The 20076-nt window shown below is 52.0% G+C and overlaps 9 protein-coding genes across 9 annotated transcripts; 6 read left to right on the top strand and 3 right to left on the bottom strand.

Annotated features, from left to right (window-relative positions):
- Positions 1–83: 83 nt before the first annotated feature.
- EI97DRAFT_418566 (DNA topoisomerase IV, alpha subunit) lies at positions 84–2264 on the bottom strand (the record flags this gene model as incomplete). The annotated part of the gene is made up of 7 exons (XM_033796957.1): positions 1514–2264; positions 1250–1461; positions 1135–1201; positions 979–1087; positions 848–934; positions 702–800; positions 84–596 (listed from the first exon to the last, which is right to left on the bottom strand). Exons 1-7 carry the CDS (start codon positions 1786–1788, stop codon positions 84–86), a joined length of 1362 nt encoding a protein of 453 aa, XP_033654097.1. The 5' UTR covers positions 1789–2264.
- Positions 2265–2327: 63 nt separating this feature from the next.
- EI97DRAFT_398442 (uncharacterized protein) lies at positions 2328–4908 on the top strand. The gene is made up of 4 exons (XM_033796394.1): positions 2328–2969; positions 3020–3938; positions 3984–4308; positions 4365–4908. The coding sequence occupies exons 1-4, from the start codon at positions 2451–2453 to the stop codon at positions 4462–4464; spliced, it is 1863 nt and encodes a 620-aa protein (XP_033654096.1). The 5' UTR covers positions 2328–2450; the 3' UTR covers positions 4465–4908.
- An 884-nt stretch (positions 4909–5792) lies between these two features.
- EI97DRAFT_43948 (acid protease) lies at positions 5793–7781 on the top strand. Its single transcript, XM_033799562.1, has 2 exons — positions 5793–6331; positions 6387–7781. Exons 1-2 carry the CDS (start codon positions 6030–6032, stop codon positions 7549–7551), a joined length of 1467 nt encoding a protein of 488 aa, XP_033654095.1. The 5' UTR covers positions 5793–6029; the 3' UTR covers positions 7552–7781.
- Positions 7679–9327, bottom strand: EI97DRAFT_43896 (uncharacterized protein). The gene has a single exon (XM_033799532.1). The coding sequence runs from the start codon at positions 9078–9080 to the stop codon at positions 7806–7808; it is 1275 nt and encodes a 424-aa protein (XP_033654094.1). The 5' UTR covers positions 9081–9327; the 3' UTR covers positions 7679–7805.
- Positions 9328–11033: 1706 nt separating this feature from the next.
- Positions 11034–13447, top strand: EI97DRAFT_418556 (amine oxidase catalytic domain-containing protein; the record flags this gene model as incomplete). The annotated part of the gene is made up of 7 exons (XM_033796956.1): positions 11034–11154; positions 11203–11524; positions 11576–12627; positions 12683–12858; positions 12919–13120; positions 13193–13223; positions 13280–13447. The coding sequence occupies exons 1-7, from the start codon at positions 11081–11083 to the stop codon at positions 13445–13447; spliced, it is 2025 nt and encodes a 674-aa protein (XP_033654093.1). The 5' UTR covers positions 11034–11080.
- Positions 13448–13597: 150 nt separating this feature from the next.
- On the bottom strand, positions 13598–14719 carry EI97DRAFT_433382 (RNase III domain-containing protein). Its single transcript, XM_033798380.1, has 3 exons — positions 14257–14719; positions 13971–14200; positions 13598–13917 (listed from the first exon to the last, which is right to left on the bottom strand). The coding sequence occupies exons 1-3, from the start codon at positions 14651–14653 to the stop codon at positions 13768–13770; spliced, it is 777 nt and encodes a 258-aa protein (XP_033654092.1). The 5' UTR covers positions 14654–14719; the 3' UTR covers positions 13598–13767.
- Positions 14720–14830: 111 nt separating this feature from the next.
- On the top strand, positions 14831–16889 carry EI97DRAFT_43866 (uncharacterized protein). Its single transcript, XM_033799512.1, has one exon. It carries the CDS (start codon positions 14874–14876, stop codon positions 16632–16634), a length of 1761 nt encoding a protein of 586 aa, XP_033654091.1. The 5' UTR covers positions 14831–14873; the 3' UTR covers positions 16635–16889.
- On the top strand, positions 16890–19135 carry EI97DRAFT_43867 (uncharacterized protein). The gene is made up of 3 exons (XM_033799513.1): positions 16890–17269; positions 17321–19051; positions 19116–19135. Exons 1-2 carry the CDS (start codon positions 17145–17147, stop codon positions 18855–18857), a joined length of 1662 nt encoding a protein of 553 aa, XP_033654090.1. The 5' UTR covers positions 16890–17144; the 3' UTR covers positions 18858–19051; positions 19116–19135.
- A 213-nt stretch (positions 19136–19348) lies between these two features.
- Positions 19349–19956, top strand: EI97DRAFT_458466 (uncharacterized protein; the record flags this gene model as incomplete). The annotated part of the gene is made up of 2 exons (XM_033800915.1): positions 19349–19688; positions 19898–19956. 2 exons carry the CDS (start codon positions 19349–19351, stop codon positions 19954–19956), a joined length of 399 nt encoding a protein of 132 aa, XP_033654089.1.
- Positions 19957–20076: the final 120 nt, after the last annotated feature.

The following is a 20076-nucleotide window of genomic DNA, read 5'->3' as shown; positions in this document are numbered from 1 at the left end:
TTGCCGGCACTGAATCCTCAAACTGCTTCTTGACATTGTTTTGTTCGGATAGCTTCCAGTAAAGGACTCTTTGGCGGCCTCTGTCACGGTTGCTTTCCAAAATCTCTAGCTCCAATCTCTTCTTCTAGCCATGCAACGAGTCCATCCGACGATTCCTCCAGGATTTGGATTTCAGCTTTGATATTGAGCATGAGCATTCTCTGCAGTTGCCGTCTCCAATCAGTCTCAGGTCCGTCCTCTGTGCAGAGGTCCCATTCCAGCATTCGACATGCCTTTGTCCGGTCCCTTGGAGACAACCTCAGCAGACCTTGTGCGTTTGGATTCGCAGTTATTGCTGGAGCGCATTCCTCCTGCGGGATTCGGAAGAGATGGTGACTATGGACACCGAGCCAATGAAGATTGCGCAAGTTCGGTCCCCCAGTATCGTCATTGGTCTTGTTCTCATGGGCAAGACGATGAGAACCGTACTTGTATGTTGACATGATGGCAATACCATCTGGATCGTAATCGACGACCGCAAACATTCGTACTTCCGGAGAACGGTCTGCAATATGCTGAAGAAACGTCCTCGTAGACACATCCGGGTATCCCTTGGCCTAATGTAGGTCAGTTAACTTGGCTGCCACTAAGGTGAATTACCAACGTACTGTCACGACCAAGCCTGCTTGGAAGTTCAGGTTGTTCCTAGCTGAGGAGCTTACTAGATGGCGAAATGTTGCCTCTTTCTCGACGATGATTACCCATTGGACTGACGAGATGTCCAAGGTATCACTGCTATTGACGTTCGGCAGTAACATCCCCTATATGCTGCATGAGCATGATCCGGATACTGAAATAGTCTTCAAACCTCATTGACGTTAAGGCCATGAATGATTGTGCCGTCCGCTCGTACTAAGGTAAAATTTCCGGCAACAAGGCCTTTGGCAGCGGCAGTCTACAATGTCAGTGTGACCCCAGGTAACGACGCTACATACGTACCACATTGAGCAGTGCCCTTGGGATGCCGAGAGTACAAGCCAGATCGTCAACGAAGCGGTCCACGACAGATTGTTTCACAAATAGGTCAGGGTGTCTGTAGTAGAGATCCCTGCTTTCCTTCAGTCCACCACCTGTGCCTAGGCTTGAATGGCTCACCTCTTGGAGGCTACTACATCTTCGATCAAGCACTCGTGAACAAGTTGCAGAATCTTAACAAGCACGGCTGCATTTTGTCAGTGAAGGTGGAGAGGAGGCGCGCGTATGTGCAGACTGAATCTCCAAGCCTCCTGTCCATTTGATCCTGGAAAGCTGATCTTTCTGGTTCTCGGATGAGGTGCACGCTCTGTCTGCTTAGACTGGAAGCTATCCCGACGACTGATCCCTGACCTTGTCTTGAGGCTGATGGAGAGCTCACTGTCACCAGCAAGAAGTCCATCTAAGATTCCTTCTATGAGACCCTCGACACGTGCAATAACCCAGTCTCTAAGCGCAGATTAGCTCTCGATCATATCGAGGCGTGGTACAGACCCAGTACCGGTTCTTGACTGTTCCTGTTGTGGTGCCTTGAATCTCGTCAGCTAGCTGGACCGCGTTCTCGAACTCATCGAGTATGTCTTCATCCAGACTCGCGTCAGGGGTGGGGGGCAAGAGAAGGTTTTGAGTGTTCTCTTCCTCCCACAAATCGATGTCGGAGTCGTATTCCTCGCCGGGTAGCTCATCCAGAAGATCGCTCTCATCATCAACACCGTCCTGAGATTCCTGCGATGAGGGAAAACTGAAAAGCATATCTTCCATCTCGTGAGGCTGCATGGTTCCCCTGTGAACCGTGACATGAATCTTAGGCAAATTATCCAGAGATCAGGGCTAGCTCTGGCGAAGGGCGTGGGTGTAGTAGAGGTGGCAGATCAAGTGAATCAGAGATAAGTTTAGATCGAGACGTCAGCGAATGTTGAGAGCACTCAGAAGGATATCATTGCGGATGTCACTATTGGCAGAAGCATCGACCAGCATGCCGCTGTGCTGCCAGATGACGGAATCTTGTTGTCGCTGATGGCGGAGGAGTGATGGCATATGGATGTCGGGTTTGTCGTGCGCACCTTCCTCCAATAGCCATTAGGGGCAACGACGCCCCAGATGCCCGTCAAGCAAAGGCTTTCCCAGTTATCTGTCTCTACAACTCTCAACTCAAAGAAAACGTGCCTATACTTTTCTAGTTGCCTGCAGCTAAAACAAATAGTGAAAGGGGTTTCTCGCCAGGGACGCTAATCCCAAAGAGGAAAATAAAGTTGAAAGCGGTCAAACTCGTCGGTTTTGCGTCGAACACCCAGGCAGCACTTCGCGAAATGACGCACAGACCCTCCTTTGAGCGCGCCATTTCATCCCCCACATCAACGCGTCGCGTCCGTGTTTCCATGACTTCACGCACTCCATATCTACCATCCTAATTGTCGTCTTTATTAACCCGCAACCGAATGCCAACAAGTCGAGGACCTGTTACGATGGATATGGAAGATGTGCAGTCAACTGCTGCTGTAACACCGTCGCAGAAACGCCCTTTTGATGATGACGTCCCCGTGTCAACGCCAACTAAGAATGTCGTCGTTCAATCCGATATCGATGGCACACCACTGACGGTTGTCTCGTCAATTGCCACACCTTCGCCGCTCAAGAAGTCTTCCCAGGCCTCCGTCCCGCCAAGTACCAATGCAAGCAATGCTCAACCTACAAGCTCTACCAGTGGTGCTCAGCCAGTTAAGAGGCGGAAGCTCACGGACAAGGAGAAGGAAGAAAAGAGGTTAGAGAAAGAGGCCAAGGACAAGGCAAAAGCAGAGCAGAAAGCAGCAAAAGAAGAGGAGAAGCGGAAGAAGGAGGAAGAGAGACAAAAGAAGAACATTGAGCGAGAAGAGAAGAAGCGAGCTAAAGAGCTAGAACAGCAGCAGAAGGAAGAGGAGAAACGTAAGAAAGAGGAAGAGAAGCTAAAGAAGGAGCGGGTATGATTGTTTCGGTCACCATTCAGCGTACTATGACTGACTGCGAACAGAGTCAAATGAAGTTGAATTCATTTTTCAACAGGCCGAAGGGGGACTCGGGTTGTGCAAGAACAGTGACGGTAGAGCCCAATCACACTTGCACATCCGAAACAATATCATTAGCACCGGAACCCCCTATGCAAAATGCTAACACGACTGCGTCTCCGCAGAAAGCCATCCTTCGAGCAGCGAAAACCGATTACGAACGATTCTTCCTGCCGTTTCAGCTACCCAGCCACGCGATCATGGCCCCGATAAACCGATATATGGAGGATCCTGAGAAGCTGGCTTCAGCAAGAGCACGACTTGAGCAATTGATATCACAGGAGGACGTCTGCATGGAGCCAATCTCGGTGGAGAGCTTCAGAGGACAGTTCCCGAGATATGCAGGTCGTGGCCCGGAGATGCATTCGATTAAAGAGATAGTGGAGCGGCTCAACAGTTCCTCAACTCATCCTATCGACCTCACGAAAGATGGCGACGATACGCAAGATCCGCTCGCCCTTCTCAAACGAATCCCGATGAAATATTTGCATTTCCCGGAGGACGTCAGGCCGCCGTACTTCGGTACATACACGAGACCGCACACTCGACGGGAGACCTCAAAGCTGGCAATGAATCCTTTCTCACGTACCATCCGAGAGTTCAACTATGACTATGACTCCGAGGCGGAATGGGAAGAGCCAGAGGAGGGTGAGGATCTAGACTCTGACGGAGAAGAGGATCTGGATGAGGATGGAGACGATGACATGGACGGCTTCTTGGATGACGAGGACGATGGCCCGATCAAGAGGAGGATGATCAGCGGTGACCTGCAACCAGTCAGTACCGGACTCTGCTGGGAAACCCCGAATGGTCTCTCGGTATTGAACGATGGATCCGGAGCCGTCTCTACAGAGTTCCGAGGTTTTAGAATCGGCTTCTTACTTGGTATGTATATTACCGGGATTGGCAATTCTTGTACTGACAGGGAAGATCCACAACCTCAATCCATTGATCCCTTCTCCACCGCGTACTGGGCGCCTGACCCTGTATCCCTTGCTAAGACAGCTGCTGTTGCTAGCAAGGATGGTCCAGGCAGTGGGACCATGCAGCCACCGCGCCTCCCCCTCGCGACAAGACCCATGAACAGCATGATGAACTCATTGAATTCCGGCAACGGTGTCGCAGCTGGCGCGGGCGCCAAAGCCGCAAAACCTCCAAAACGCATGATACCTGCAGATCAGCTTCCAGCATTCAAGGCTGAAGTAGAGGGTAGCGATCTCACGAAGATTGCGCTGATTGAGGCCCTCAAAAGGAAGTATGTATTTGCGTCATCCTTTCGCTATACTGCCAGCTAACGATTGCTCCTCCCAGGTTTCCGAAATTGCCGAAAGATGCCATCAGTAATACTCTCAGTACTGTGGCTGCTCGTGTCGGACCTAAGGAGGTCGATAAACGATGGGTTCTGCTCTGATCTTCTTCTCAGCATCGGTTTTCATCGCGATTCCACTCAAAACCTGCATTGATTTTTGGCACATCATTAATCTTCTGGACTCCAACAAGATCCAATTACGACCAATCGATCATCTTCTTCTGTTATAATAGCGCGGCGTTACATTGGTACGGCGCATCGGCGCATGGAGCCAGGCAAACGCTGCGGGAGAGCGGCGTATATGTATTACCTGCATCAGCATTTTGAGTGTATCTTGAAGCGATAGGTTATGAAGGAAGAGAACAAATGGCGCAACAGAGCACAACGCAGTTGGGTGGCACAGTCGGGCGCTCTCGAGAGCGAGCTGTACTCAACATGGCATGTATAGATCTGTATACATAACGTATGTATACGCCTATCTTAACGTATTTACATCTCTTCAACAGCCTTGCATGTTTCTCAAGCATCCGAGCTGAGTGCAGCAATTTTCGCCATTTTTCATACTTTTCATCCGTACCAGTCTTAAATACCAGCTTCCATGTGCTAACTCCCCGCATCCTTCGACTTGCAACAGTAAGCGCGATGGCTGAGGCACAAGCGCCAACGCTGCACTCCTGGGACACATCCCAGTGACAAACCCAACAGAACAAAGGGACGAAGTCGTACGTGTGTCCGCTGAGCTTTCTCGAACGACTTGGCTGCGCACGCAGGGAACATTCATGTCGCCCTTAGATACATAGTGGGGTGGGCCTAAGATAGAGTTGGAAATTGACGGAGAACATGGGTACATGATGGAGACATAGAACGGAAACGTTCACTTCCGCCTAGAGCCTCAATCCTTACCTAACCCTCAGGCCGGCCTCCCATCGCCCACGATTCCCGTCATAATCTGTGCCGCAATCCCCGCAATCCAGGAAAGATGGAAATAACTGCAGATGTAAGAATAGCATCTTTCGCATCTACCCGCTGTTTACGCACAGATCCTTCTGGGCGGCTAGCGTCGTTCCGCTGGTGCACTGTCATCCAATCGACTATTTATGGTACCCATACCCGCCAATCACGTCGCAGGAGCAATTCACCGTCCATACACGCGGGATAGGAAAATCAATCTTCCGCTAAGCGCCTGACCCTTGACTGTTGTAAACATCTTCGCTGGGCGTCAGCAGCCGCCAGTTCGATGGGACAACAGTGGTGCGGCTCTCCTGCGGGCAGGGGAGAGGGGTGCGGAATGCATCTCCTGTGTAAGCACGGTAGTCTAGTGTAAGAATAGTACCGTGCTTCGGGCGTCTGCTCCGCGAAAGACAGGCTAGCTTTCTTGGAGGGGGGCAAGTGTTGGGCGGATGGAACATACTTAGATACTGGCCAGGTAGGAGTCCTTGACAACACTGCCTCGTTTTGGCTCTTTGCTGAGACACGTCCACGAAGTAACGTGTCTGGAGAGTGGAATCTCTTCGGACTGTATACACGTTGGAGGAAGGAAACGTATCTGAGGAGTGGTGAGAGACCTTGTTTGTCTTGTTCTGTTGAGTGCAGAGCACCGCTTGCAGGCCTCAAGCGGCACCCTTTTCCTTTCTCTGTTTCTTTGCTCTCTTCATTCTCCCGAAACCATGGCCTCACTGGTCCTTACTATCACCCTTTCTCTCCTCCTCCTCGCTCCTCCCACTTTCGCGTTCAACTGCTCCAAACCCCCCATCTACGTCGACATCCACAAACGCGCTGTCCACGATTCCTCGGAATTCCAATACGGCTCTTTCATCGGCGTCGGCACACCAGCTCAAAACCATAGTCTGTGGCCTTCGTTAACGCAGAACCATACGAGTTTCGCAGCGTCGGCGTATTGTAGGAATAGTTCGTTGAAGGGATGTGAGGACGGGACCGGGGGATTCTTCGTCAAAAGCGACTCGACCAGGTGGGTTGACTTCGAATTGAGTTGAGATAGGGTTTGCTGATCCTGCGTGCGATAGCTTCCAAGAGAACGATAACTTCAAGTCCCTCGACAACAGCAGATTTACAGGCTCCAGCTCCTTTGGCCAAGATACACTCCGTCTCTACACGCACTATTTCGAAACCGATGGCGCGTCGCAGACGCTTGTTGAGAATTCCACCATTGAGATTGCGGAGAAGGGTTCCATCGCCCCTGGTATCGTCGGCATGGGTCTATCATCTACCCTCCTCCAGAGCCTCGTGTCGAAAGATATCATCGCGGGGAGAACATACTCGCTGTACATCGGCCAGGGCTTCGACCGTGCCGGCGGCGCAGTAAACGGCAGCAACACCTTTGGCGGCTTCGACGCAGGCCGCTTCACCGAACCCGTCCACGCATACAAGATGAAAGAGTCGAACACAAGTCCCTTCACCGTCCGCGTCAAGGACATCACCATCACGAGCCCGGACGGCCGAAACGTCTCCCTCCTCGACAAATCCGTTTTCCAAAACACGGACGCCGGACCCTTCGACGCGCAGTTGACGACGGACCAGTACCCACTGTCGCTCCCCTTCTCCGTCACCGAGAACTTCAAACGCCAGCTCAACGCTCGCCCGGATCCGGAGAACCGCTTCGGGGACGATAGTTTGCAGCTGCCCGCTCCGTTCGCGGGATCGATGACGATTGTCCTGGATGACGGGTTCAGCGTCACGCTCCCGGGGGAAGTCCTGTCGAATGCGTCGAATATCTCGCCGGTGCAGAACCGCGCGAGGAACGACTCGAGGCCTTTCTACCTCAGCACGGCGTTCCTCACGCAAGTGTACCTTATGGCTGACTTTGACTCGTATACCTTCTTCCTCGCGCCCGCGGTGCAGAAGAACAATATCGTCATGCCGACGACGTTCTGCCCGAAATCAATACCCCGTCCGTACGTGTGGCCCAAGCAAAGTGCGTGGGTGAGGAATGGTTTGATCGGCGCTGTGATTGGAGGTGTGTTTGGTGGTATCGGGATTGGGATCGTTGGGTTCTGCTTTTGGGCGGCTTGGGTGAGGAGAAGAGCGGAGAGAAGGGAGGAGGATGAGGAGAGGGCGAGGAAGAGGGCGAAGATGGAGCAGTTTGAGGTGGAAGAAGGGGTGGGGACGACGGAGTTTGAGGGCCCGCCGAAGAGGGGTGCAAGGAGGGGTTGGAGGTTTTGGAGGAGATGATGGAGTTTGAGGTTCTACTTCCCTTTCTTTTTCTTCCTCTACATTTTTATTCCCCAGGGCGGTGTTGATGGCATCGTCATTTCGCATTGGGATTTCTCAGCTTTTGGGTTTTGGGTTTTAGGACTGGCTCTTCTCGATTAAACGTAAGTTGATATATACCCGCGCCCTGCCTGTCCGGCGATTTCGTTTTCATCAAGGCTTTCCCTCTTCTGCTTTATGCCCCCTTCAGTTTCCGTTGCCTCCGCCGCATCTTTCTACTCCGAACCGCCTACACGCTTTTGGACCATAGGATTGTCCTTCTCCCACTCAGGCCCCTCCATCACAGCAACATAGTCCTCCCCCTTATTCCTCTCCGCCCAAGCTCGCATCCCCTCCTCCAACCCCTTGACCAACCCCTTATTCAACGCCTCCTCAGCAAAACTGACCCTATTCGGCCACCACGCCAACATATTCTCCGCCCTAGTCCCGCTCTTCGACGCGAACAATCCTACAGCCACATCGATGATGCCACCCCAAGGTCCATCCTTCTGCTCACCCCGATCAACGTCACAAAACACAGTAGCCCCACACGTCCCGCAGAATGCCCGCGTCGTCGCCTCCGAGCTCCGATACTCCTTCAGCGTCGTCATGTCCGGCCAAAACGGCTTGCGCTGGAACCCTACGTTGGACCCGCCATCCAGGGTAATGCATGAGGTAGGCACGAATGCCCAGGCGGTAATTTCGAACCCGGACGCTCGCCTGCACGACTTGCAAGCACAGAGACCCGCTAGGTGTCGCGTAGGCTGCATGTACGCGTTGTCCTTGTACTGTTTCCGGCTCTGCCCGAACCATTTCACGTCCTCGTGGTTTTGGCGCTTCTCCTCGGCGTCGGGGAGGTTGAAGGGGATGAGCAGGTCTGGGTAGGGCGAAGTGGCCAACTCGTGGTTGGGCACCCAGATATACATTCCGACTCCTCTGCAGTGGCAATGGGCGTAGATGTAATTCCTGAGCTCCACGGCAGTGTAACCTTCCTCTTTTTTGAATTCGGTCTCGGACGCCGGAGGACGGGAGGGGTGGTTCCATTCTACAGGGATTTGCTCGCTTTCACCGGCTTTTCGGAGATAGCGACTTAGACACTTGTCGTTGATGTGCGTGACGAATTGACTGGCGCCTCCGTCGAGGGTGTCTTCGATCCAAATGTGGTCTTTGTAGTCGACGATGCCGTCTGTGCTTTCTAATTGGAGAGTGCCCGAGGCGACTTCGAAGTGTTCATCGGCGCGATATTCGAGGAACATGTGGGTTCCACATGTTGAACAAAAGTGTCGGGTTAGGATGGACGAGGACTCATAAGCGGTCAGGGTTGATAGGTCTGGTTCGGGGTTGCCGGCAGGTACGGTGATGTACGAGGTGAAGAGGGTGCCGGAGGTGCGGCGAGAAATGTCGCAAGAACAGAGACGGAGGTCCAAGGGCAGGGACGAGGTCGGAACGGAGAAGGTGTAGGTTGAGCGTCCGCAGAAGCAGGATGAGGTGAGCTCTTTGGAATCGGCCATTTTGAGGTCACTTAGGGAAGTTTATGTGACTTTTAGGAGGGGAAGATGGGCAAGATTTCAGGAAAGCGGAAAAGTGAATGGTGATGTGACTCTGCATGATAAGGTCCATGGAGGTATATATGGCAGAGTGAGAAGCTGACAAAACAGTATGCTAGCTGCCCAATGCCGTTAGAAAAGAAGGAGATACCCCGCCCCCGCACTGTCACGGAAGCAATTGAGTGTATATCCGGAAGCGAATGTAAAGGACATGGTTTAACGGGGATACCGGTAGCTAATAGAGGGCATACCAGTGAAATGCCAGCAATCTGGCGAAACATAAACACAATCCTCAAGCTCAGGCCTGTATTGCGCCAGTACCTCCTAGGGAAAAAAAGCGGGGAATGATTGTCTTTAGAAGGAGCAGCTTCGGATTATTTGATTTGCTTCTTTTGCCGCGACATTCTAACGGGTGACGGGGTGGTTGTGGCAACCTAAGCATGTTAACTTTGCTGGTATGCTCGCTACCAGGGTATTAGCTACACAGTATTGGTATGCCCTCAACTTTGCTCAACGTGAAGTTGGCAGAGTGGACCAGAAAAGGGAAGCTGGCCGATCTGCCGTGAGTTGGCATTGGGTAGTGGGCCATGCCGCAAGCATGACCAGCACTAACACGGATCAGGAGGCAGCGCGAAGATCTCAAGAAACGCCGTTCAACTTGTCAAGTGTCGACCTCAGCTGAACCACGCCGACCACAGCAACCCGTTTCCGTATTCCGCACTATCGAGTCGCTGCGCGTTCGAATCTGCATCCTGATGACACGGTGAACGGTGAAAAACCGAAGGATAATTCAGCCCGTGGAGTTGGCCTCAAGCCTCTTACATCATCTCCGGCCGCGGGGAGGTATCGCCGGCCTCATTCCCCTGAACTTAAGCTTTTCAAAAGCTTGAGATTTCGCCTTCTGGCAGTAAAACTCCGATTCGATAAATTCAAAGTATGGAACCCAAAGCGGTCGTTTCCGAGATCTACTTAGCCTATGAAAGCGAGACCGCCTTCCGACATGTGGATATGCTGTGTTATATCACAGTAAGAATCAACACCGTATCCCGGGAGCAGTCATCGTATGGACGTAGAACTGGGTCGGCTATTTTTCGTTTCCAATGTCAGCCCCTGGATGTTGTGTGACGTGGGCTCTGGGACTTGACCCAGTCACCAAGTTGACGGTCGATGCATGGGTCATCATCTGCATGTCTTCGCCAACAATGCCCGTTTTAGGTTGACAGGAACCTTGGACAAAGCCACGATTATGCATGTTGAGATGAAAAAAACGAATGCCATTGTGTTGCATTTGAGCGACTCCGAGTACTTCCCCAATGGGCCATCGAAGTCGGATTTTGCAGCCTGTACGGAGTACGCGGCGACAGCGACAACCTGCGACTTCTTCCGCAACGAGCCTTGGAAGCTACATAGTCTACGTCGTAGAGGGGTTCAAGAGATAACTTATTGAAAGGTAAGCAGCGCGCAAAAAAGGGGTCATAGGTATCCGGTACCTGATGTGCTGGCGGGAGATTGGGAACTTTACCTTGAGGCGGAGATCGTGGCTTGCGTGGCGTACGAGCTGCCGCATACAAGCAGCGAGATCGACAATTGAATGAGCCACCCGAATAAATCATCCAGCGATGGGATTTCACCGGTGGACCCAGTTCCAGTCCGATATAGTTCATGGCACTCCTACCGAATTCAATGCTGCTCCATCCCTTCTCTGCTTCCAACTCGGAGTCAGTTCTCTTCTCAATTCGTGTTCACTGAGGGCTTCTATGACCCCGTTATGAAAAGCATTCTTTCTTTGGCCCTGCTGTACGCGGGCTTCGTACAACACACCCGTGGAGCTTGTGTCAATTGCACAACCGGAAATTTCAGTTCTACTGCTCCCCGCAAGAATATTTGGCTGAGTCTGACTGAGCAAGAGCTTGAGAGCGTCTCCACATACCTCAGTGGTAGATTAAATCTCAGTGCAAGTCCAGATGCTGGGTAAATGGTGCCACACCCAATCATGCAGTCACGCCACTAACAAGACTAGAACAAGAGTAAACTCTATGTAAAATTCCATTCTCTCAACCTCTCGGCACGATCTAACCCGCACCAGTTTCGAAATCGAACTTCTATCTCCCAACAAATCGGACGTGCTCCCCTGGATCAGTGGCGAATATTCAGCAGAGCCTAAGAGATATGCACGCGCAACTGTGGCATACGGAATACCAGACGAGCCATACTTTCAGGAATACATGGTCGGGCCTTTACCAGCAACCAACGTCACGAAGTTACAACCTCTTACCTATCCGTTCAACAGCCGGAACCCTGGAAAGACTAGAATTCCATCCCTCATATTACCTGGACAGGATGTTGCCAGCGCCGTGCTCAAGCTTGGGTCTGATATTGCGGACATCACTCGCGAGCTGTGGAACACGGTACGCGTAGCTCAGCTCAAACATGGGTGGACTTGACTGACTATTCCACAGACTATCGCAGATGGAGGTGTGACATTCCGGACTCAGTTTCCACTCCACCAGGAAGACGGTAAAACACTGACATGGTTCGAATTCATCGGGGTTCCTACCGACGAATTCGATAGCACCACTGTGCTTCCGTTAGGCGTATCCCTGAGAATCGACACAACCGATCGCAATTACACGAAGTGGGCGATCACAGGCTGGTTTTGTCTCGGGAAACTGTACAACAGCACAGAGGAGTTCCGCGAGGCGCTCTTCTCACCGGGTTTCGAGAAGCCACCTCCAAATATCGACGGGTCCTGGACTGCCCTGAACCAACGAGGCGATCCGCTACCGCTCGACAATCTGCCACCGCCGGTGTCCGTGTCTCGAGGGAGTCAGAGATACACCGTTGATGCGCAAGAAAACTACGTGACATGGATGGATTTCTCATTCTACTTTTCCACAAGCAAGAGCACCGGACTATCCCTATTCGACGTCCGCTACAAAGGCAAACGCCTGATCTACGAGCTCGGTCTAGAAGAAGCTCTCGCCCACTACGCAGGCTCCGATCCCTTCCAATCACAAGCCAGCTTCTTCGACACGTTGAGTGGTATGGGCGCCGCTATGAATCCTCTCGTTGCTGGCTACGATTGCCCAGAATACGCCACCTTCCTCAGCGCTAATATGACGATCAGTGGGCAAGCAACTACTATCTCCAACGCTATATGCCTCTTTGAATACGACGCCGGGTTTCCCATACGTAGACACTTCAATGTGCAAGGCTACACCTATGCTGCGAAGAATATACTGTTCACTATTCGAACGATATCTACCGTTGGCAACTATGATTACCTTATTGAATACAGTTTCTTCCTCGACGGAGGCATTGAGGTATCCGTCAGAGCATCTGGGTATATCTCAGCTGCATATTATGCGAATAACCAGGACTATGGGTTCCAGATCCATGATTTTTTGTCCGGGTCGATGCATGATCACGTCATAACGTTCAAAGCGGATTTGGATATTCTGGGAGAGAAGAATAGTGTACAGAAGGTGGAGTTTGTGCCTGACACCGTGGAGTAAGTCGAATTGAGGCATCAGACCTTTTTCACAAACACTGACGCAGAGAACCAGGTATCCTTGGGCACCAGGCCAACTTCGTAATACATTCCGTGCGCGCAAAAGCTTCATCACAAGCGAGTTGGACGCCAGTATCAACTGGGCACCCAATGATGCCGCCATCTACGCCATCGTCAATAAAGACACCCCGAATCGATATGGCGAATTCCCGGGGTACAGAGTGCGGAAAGGTAAATATACACGATCCCAATGATTTCAACATGGATTTAGAAATTGATCGACGTCTACAGCATCCGGTGCTTCACACCTGACAGTCGTCAACTCCTCGAACACTGGCAACGCTGCGCACTTCGCCACCCACGATTTATACTTCACCAAGCAGAAAGACACGGAGCCGCGAGCTGCGGATCCATATAACGGCCATGATACTCAAGATCCACTTGTTGATTTCTCCAAATTCCTGGATGGTGAGACTCTGGAGCAGGAAGATTTGTAAGTACCAATCCTCTAACGACAGATTCCTGATCTTGCTGCAGATATTGGCAGTGCTAATTCCTAGTCTAGAGTTGTCTGGTTTAACCTTGGTATGCATCATGTAAGTTTTCGATTTTGAGACCGTTCTACACTTCGCGAATGGCTTATTCTTGGTAGATACCGCATACAGGCGACTTGCCGAATACGCTGATGACATCTGCGCATTCGAGCATCAGGCTTGAGCCTTTGAACTATTTGGAAGGCGATCCTTCGGTTGCTACGACGCAACAGGTGAGGTTTGTGCATGATAATGCGCAGGAGGGTGAGGAGGAGGGAGGAGCGTGAAGGGGTGGGCAGGCGCAGGGTGCACATTGAGGACGAATTTTGCGCGAGACCTGGAGCGGGTCTCTTGAGAATATGCATATAGATGGCCTCAAGTTCGGAAAAGGTCTTCACTTGAAGAGTGGGCAGGTCGAGCTCTCGATGAAGTGTACCAGTAAACATTCGGGTTGATTCCCATCGTCTCCTGATATATCAAAAATAGCCGTATATGCAATGCGTGCTAATATCCCGCGTGGCCCGTGTCGGCTTCCATCCTTACAATATGGTACATGAGACAGAATTACACAGTGAAGGCTATGCAAAATGGGCATGGTCGTATATCCTCAGAAGGTCAGGCCAAGGGGCGCCAAAATCTTGTCCCGGCAAATCCTGTTCGCAACTTCTCCTCCCCGCTCCAGAGCTACGGCTCCTACAATGGCGTACAATGATGTTGAAAGTACGGCGTCTATGCCGGACGATTGGAGGTTGTCCGTCTGAGATAATCAGCATGCGTGGACGATGGGGCCTCACAGTAGATATAACGTACCCTCGCCGGTTTCCACCTGGTTACCTTGTCCAGACCATATCGCTGCGCAATTGGCGCTAACCGTGCAATGTTCAACTCGCTGTCTTTCGCCTCGTGTGTAAGGCCAGCGAGCCCATCTAACGCGGGATGTTTATATGGTTTCCTCCCGTACTGATCAACTTCCGGTATAGGTGCGGCTTGCGGGGAATTTAGCAGGGCCAACGATGCCTGCAGCGATACTATACGCCGACCTGTCGTACGGCAATCAGCATTTCGCTCAACTCTCAAACCTTCAATTCGACCATACCCAGAAACGCCAACCGGTCATTGTGTCCTCTCCGTCCGTGATCAAAGCTCTTGTGTGTCACCGCCAACCACTTCACCTCATCGCTCAACACCTTGTCCCCTTTCGGTCCCAACATTCGTATGTACATTTCATCTAGCCTCCGGGGGTCTTCATTCACTTTGAACACCGGTCCTCTAGGTAGCGGCCTCGTCCGGAAAGGCGCAACCATTCGCGCAGGAGTTTGTTGCCATCTTGGGCGCTCGTATCCCTCTGGATCATTTTCGGATACCAGCTTCGGAGTTGAGGTGGAGAAGGAGCATGCGGAGGTTTCGGAGAAAGCTCTACATGCGGGTTGCTGGGCGCGCAGCGATGATGAAGCCGTGGTTATTAAGGTCCGGAGAGGCTTTTTGGACGCCATTGGAGGTGTGCGAATGGCGTGTCTGTGGGAGTTGGCCGGCGAATGGACGAGGGACTTGGTGAGTGACCGACGCTGCATCGAAGGTGAGGGTTGATGAACTTCATCAGAAAAGTAGGGTTTCGCGCTAGTGCTGGATAAGGTTTAGCGCGGTTTTTCACGCGTCGCCCTCACTCACCTCGCGACAATCCGCTCGAGATCTGCAGTGGGTTTTGGAGCCAACATGGCTAGTATTTCTCATTCGAAGTCTCTCCAGGATCTACTCTCAGAGGCGCTACCTAAAGATGTACCGTTCACGTTCTATCACTACTCCACACCTCCGACGAAATCGACTCCGCTGTTCAGCGCTCCGCCGCACCACAAGTCCGAGCGAACGTACCGCGAATCGCACTTTTTGGCTGTCTCGATAGTACGAAAGTCGCAATCACCGTCCGAAGTTCCCGAAGAGCTCCTTATACTTGCCATTGAGGTTCTCATCTATACCACTGAGAATCTTACAACGATATTCATCTCGAAAGCGGACTCTACGGGATATATTGCGGAGCTTAGCCTTCCTCGAGCACAAGCTGGATCCCCGCTGAAGTCAATATGTGGAATCTTCGTCTCCTGGCTGGCCCGGGAAAGACGGAGAGAAGGAAAGAAGTTGGTCATATCGTTGTTTGCGAGGGCACAAGATCAATACCTCTTTCCGGCGAGCGTTGAGAACCCAAATAAGCATGTGTTGGACGACAGGGGACTGATAAAGTGGTGGTGTAAGGTTCTGGACCCCCTGATTAGAGAACATAAAGTGGAAGAGGATGCAAAGAACTTGACGGAACGACTGGCCCAAAGCAAGAATGGAAAAGAGAATGTCAAGTCCTTGAAGAGCGAATACACGGCTAAGGGATACCTTGTCATACCAGGATTTGACGCATATGATACGCTCCGGTATACGCCATTGCCCTCCTCATCAGGTCCACGTCGCTGGGTTGCTTCACATCCGTTACTGAAGATTGCACCCCATCCAGGAGCACCTCCCAGGTGTCTTGTTCCGCATTTCCCGGACGATCCGAAGTCCAGGTTCCTTGACGAGTTGGATGAGGAACTCCCCGATGCCCGCACCGAAGAAATGAGCCAGCTCGGTGGAACGCCCAGCAGGAGTAACGGACAATGGAAGAGTGTCAAGACGCTCGATCAATTTTGGGAGATGATGGCATTCAGGCAAGAATGCTCATCAGGCCGTATAACGGGGTTTATATGGGTTGTCATCACACCGCCCCAACCTTCAATTCCTGAGGAAGATGAGTCGGAGGAGCCTTCGCAAACCCAAACTGTGAACGACTCTCAAGATAGCCCTGCGATCCACCAGTCACCAGCACGCAGCAAGGCTTCTCCCCGGAAACCGCGAAGAAGAAAAGTAAATACAAGTCATGGTCCCATTCCGATCATACTGCCGAAGATCAAGTCGAGTGTTTCGAACATGTCGGGGGTCTCTACTGGGTCTGGCGGCACGGCTACGAAGCTTCCACCCGAGGTTACACCCTACTACAAGTGGCCATCAACGTCGCGAGGCACTCTACTGCTCTCCTCTACCGCGTATGATCGAGCCCATGAGATTATAACACAGCAGAACTTTGCCACTCACACTGCAGCAGCAAGGAGTACGAAGCGCTGGAAAGATGAGGTAGCGCTTCTTGGAGGTGGTGACGACTGGAGCTGGACTATTGTGGGTCAGAAGGAAGGAACACCATCTGCCACACCCGGATACACCGATGCCGCTGCTCCCATGGCTATCATAGGGGCCAGAAAGAAGAGAAAGCCTGAAAACGGTAAGGAGGCCGAAAGCAATGAGACAACATCGACAGCGGCGAACGTCCTAGGCGGTGGTCTTGTGAGAAAGAAGGCGAAAGTGGATGAAACTGGCTCCAATGTTCCGACCCCAGAGCCGGCGAGTAAGGTTAATACACTTGGGACTGGACTAGTACGGAAGAAGACGAAAGCTTGAGATCGTTGAGTCCTCTTCAGGATCTCTTGGATTTTGCATGATCTGGAGTTTGTTCTGGGTTCTTGGTTATTGATAGGGGCGTCGGGTTTTGCATATCACGCGACAACGATTGGCATGCCGGAAGCTTTTTCTTCAATGATTTTAGTCTTTCAGTTTGCATATATAGTAGCAATGTATTGCTTGACTGTCTCAAATCTTGGTCTTCTAGAGGGGTCAAGTCATGTCATGGAGTGCACTGACCCATCTTGGAGGTCATTTGAGCGGGGGTTCAGTCATGACCGAGATGTGGAAGACCCACCTACAAAACAATATGTTCTTCAACTTCAACCTCACCTTCAAAGGAGTCTCGGATCTTCCCGTTGTACCTGCATTAGCCCTCTCTACCCTTCGGCCACCTCCTTAGCGCAGCCCCCACGTGACGGCCCGCTTTTGGGCTCTGCAACCCCTCCGGAGAAGACAAACACCTCAGAAGAAACCACGGGACGATCGCGAACGGCCGAATCATAGCGCATGGGGCGGTTTTCATACCAAGGCCTCGAGATCGATCATGTCTCCGTGCGCGACGTCATTGCCACGATATGCCTTGTCTGGTTCGTTGTGGTGTGGATAGTGGGCGCGATAGGATTCACCCAACTGTAAACACCGCAAATACGTCACTTGCACCGTGCCGAAGCTGACACAGGTAGATTCCGCTACTTTTGGAGGCGCCCAGAACCAGCGATATGCCTCACGACCTTGAAGGAAGAAGACCTCCCTCAGGTTACTGTTATACGGCCGGTGAAGGGCCTTGAGCCGCGTTTGTACGAGTGCTTAGCTGCCACCTTTCGCCAGACGTATCCGAAGAGCAAGCTTCGAATCTGCTTGTGCGTGTCCGATCGGTCCGATCCCGCCCTACCTATTCTCGAGCGTCTAGTACGTGACTTTCCCGGCTTCAATACAACGATATACATCGAGGAGGATGATCCATTGCTGCGCGCACATAAAGATGCGCTGGGACCCAATCCCAAGATTCGAAATATGAGCCGTGCATACAGGGAAGCAGGAGAAGATGACATAATATGGATTCTGGATTGCAATGTCTGGGTTGGGAAAGGTGTTTGCGGCCGTATGGTGGACCTGCTCTGCGGCTATGGAGGGAGGAAGAAGTACAAATTTGTGCACCAAACGCCTATATCTGTGGACATGGACTCTCAGAGCATATCTTCAGAAGAGAGAAAGGAGCTTTTAGGCGGCGAGCAGGATGCGACGTCCCCAGACACGGGCTCTGAACCACACAGCCGGTCTCGTGGATGGCTCTCAACTCTCATGCAAAGGGGAGGTGCGCGGTTGGACGAGGCTTTCATGTCGAGCTCGCACGCGAAATTCTATAACGCCATCAACACCGTGGCAATAGCTCCATGTGCTTTGGGCAAGAGTACCATGTTCCGACGTTCACAACTCAACTACGTCACCACTGGCGATCCGAACAGAAGCCCCGGCCTTGACTTCTTCTCCGATAACATATGCGAGGACCACTTGATTGGAGACGCCCTATGGAAGAAACCTCAGCCTTTTGAAAAGCCGGGATATACGCCACCTCCAAGTCAACAAGGCGAAAAATGGGGCAAGCACGCTATGTTATTCGGCGACCTTTGTTTCCAGCCGATGTCGCATACCTCCGTCTGGGCTTGCATTGACCGCCGTGTGCGATGGCTGCGCGTGCGTAAATTCACCGTTACGCTAGCCACACTAGTGGAGCCTGGGACCGAATCTATTCTCTGCAGCCTGTACGGAGCATATGCCATCACTACGTTACAATGGTTCCGTTGTTGCGGCATACCTCCGACCTGGAGCGTCTTTGCTGCTGTGTGGCTTTGCAGCATGTCAGTATGGTGCCTCGTGGATTGGATCCAATACATGCTCCTTCACTCCGCAAGGACTGTGGAGCTAGACGCCAATACCCCCGACTTCGTCCTTCCACAACGGTCCGCCTACGGCCGAGCCTACTCCGCTTCCCGGACTCCCCTACTAGGCAAAGCACGTCGTAACCCTAGCTTGCTTGATGGGCGGAGGAGAACTTTTCGTCAGTTCTTCTTTGCGTGGTTTGCTAGAGAACTGAGTGCGCTGCCGATTTGGATTTGGGCATTCTATGGTGGTGTCACCGTACAGTGGCGGGGCAAACGCTTTTGGGTGGGCCTGGATATGAAGGTGCATGAGATTCGGGACAAGCATGAGAAGAACTGAGCTGCTAGGAACCATGTGGATACGAGATTCTGAAGTAATGTGTTTCTTTCTTTGTTTGTATTGCATAGCCAGCGAGGTCATATTGCATGGTATGGCATGAGGCATCTTTGGCGTCTTAGAGGTATCTCTTCTCTAGATCACGGTAATCGGCTAGAACAGCATGTGAGTTAGATGCAGGAGCTAGAAGACGAATGGTATGTGTTTTAAACATTGATATTGCTAACCTCCACTGGTGTGGCTTGTTACTGACTTTTCTAGCCGTAGGAGGGGTTATATGATTTCAACAGTCAGTTGTCAGTGCGGAGAGGGGTCAATGACTTCAACTTCGTCACCGGTACGCACATCAGCCGAATTAGCGCCTGCGAGTCCGGAGAGTGTCGTCTTCTGATTTCGCTACCTGGATCTTCTTTTCTTTCACCACGGAGATCCCTCTCACTCTTGTCCACACCCAGGACGTGTCAGTGAACCGATATTCAAAGCATCCCCACACAATGGCACGCCTGGACAACCAGTGCATGCGTCAATGGCTCCTTGATCTTTGTGCCCGTCATTCCGTCTGCATCACTGACGAACCCGCCAACCGCGTACAGTGGCCGTGGTCGTCGGCCGCGACCGCCCCTTCTCACAGCATCAACCCGTTCGATCCCCCACTCCAGACTTTGCTGTTCTACTTCGCCGTGTGCGCTCCGGTCTTACTCTTCTTGCACTCCGTATACACATCAATGCAGAGATGCAACATCGTCGAGAAACCACTGCGTCGTCCCTCGGCTCATCAAGAGGAAGTCCGGCGCATCCCGTGGAAGAAGAGCATCTATCGTCGCAGCAAAGTGCGTATGCCTGGGCCGGGGTCTCCGTTGCGTACAGAGTTTCGACCGTCGTACCGTCCCGTTGCTTCCAAGGTTGCAACACGTGCAGGTAGCTAGCTAGCTCCATGGGTGTGTCTGGACAACGTAAGAGGGAAAGGATCTCACGGTAGTGAGTCCGCAAGCTTGTGAAGCAGTAATCAGAACAAGGGCAGAGTCGTTACTGACAAATAGCAGGGCGTCCTGAACGGGATCTCCAGACGGACAACCGCATGGAATACGATGATGTGAGATGAATCTGGCGGCCACTTGGGTCCGGTCTCATTTGCCCTGGGAAACGAGCTCTTTTATACAACCACTTCCTCTAGGCGTCTTCTCAGAAAGGGTCGTTCTGTCAGACGGTTATTTGCGGCTCT

This window comes from Westerdykella ornata, assembly GCF_010094085.1.
Source record: "Westerdykella ornata strain CBS 379.55 unplaced genomic scaffold EI97scaffold_10, whole genome shotgun sequence".
In the NCBI taxonomy this organism is placed as follows: Eukaryota; Fungi; Ascomycota; class Dothideomycetes; order Pleosporales; family Sporormiaceae; genus Westerdykella; species Westerdykella ornata.
This window is presented reverse-complemented; position numbering and strand designations above follow the sequence as displayed.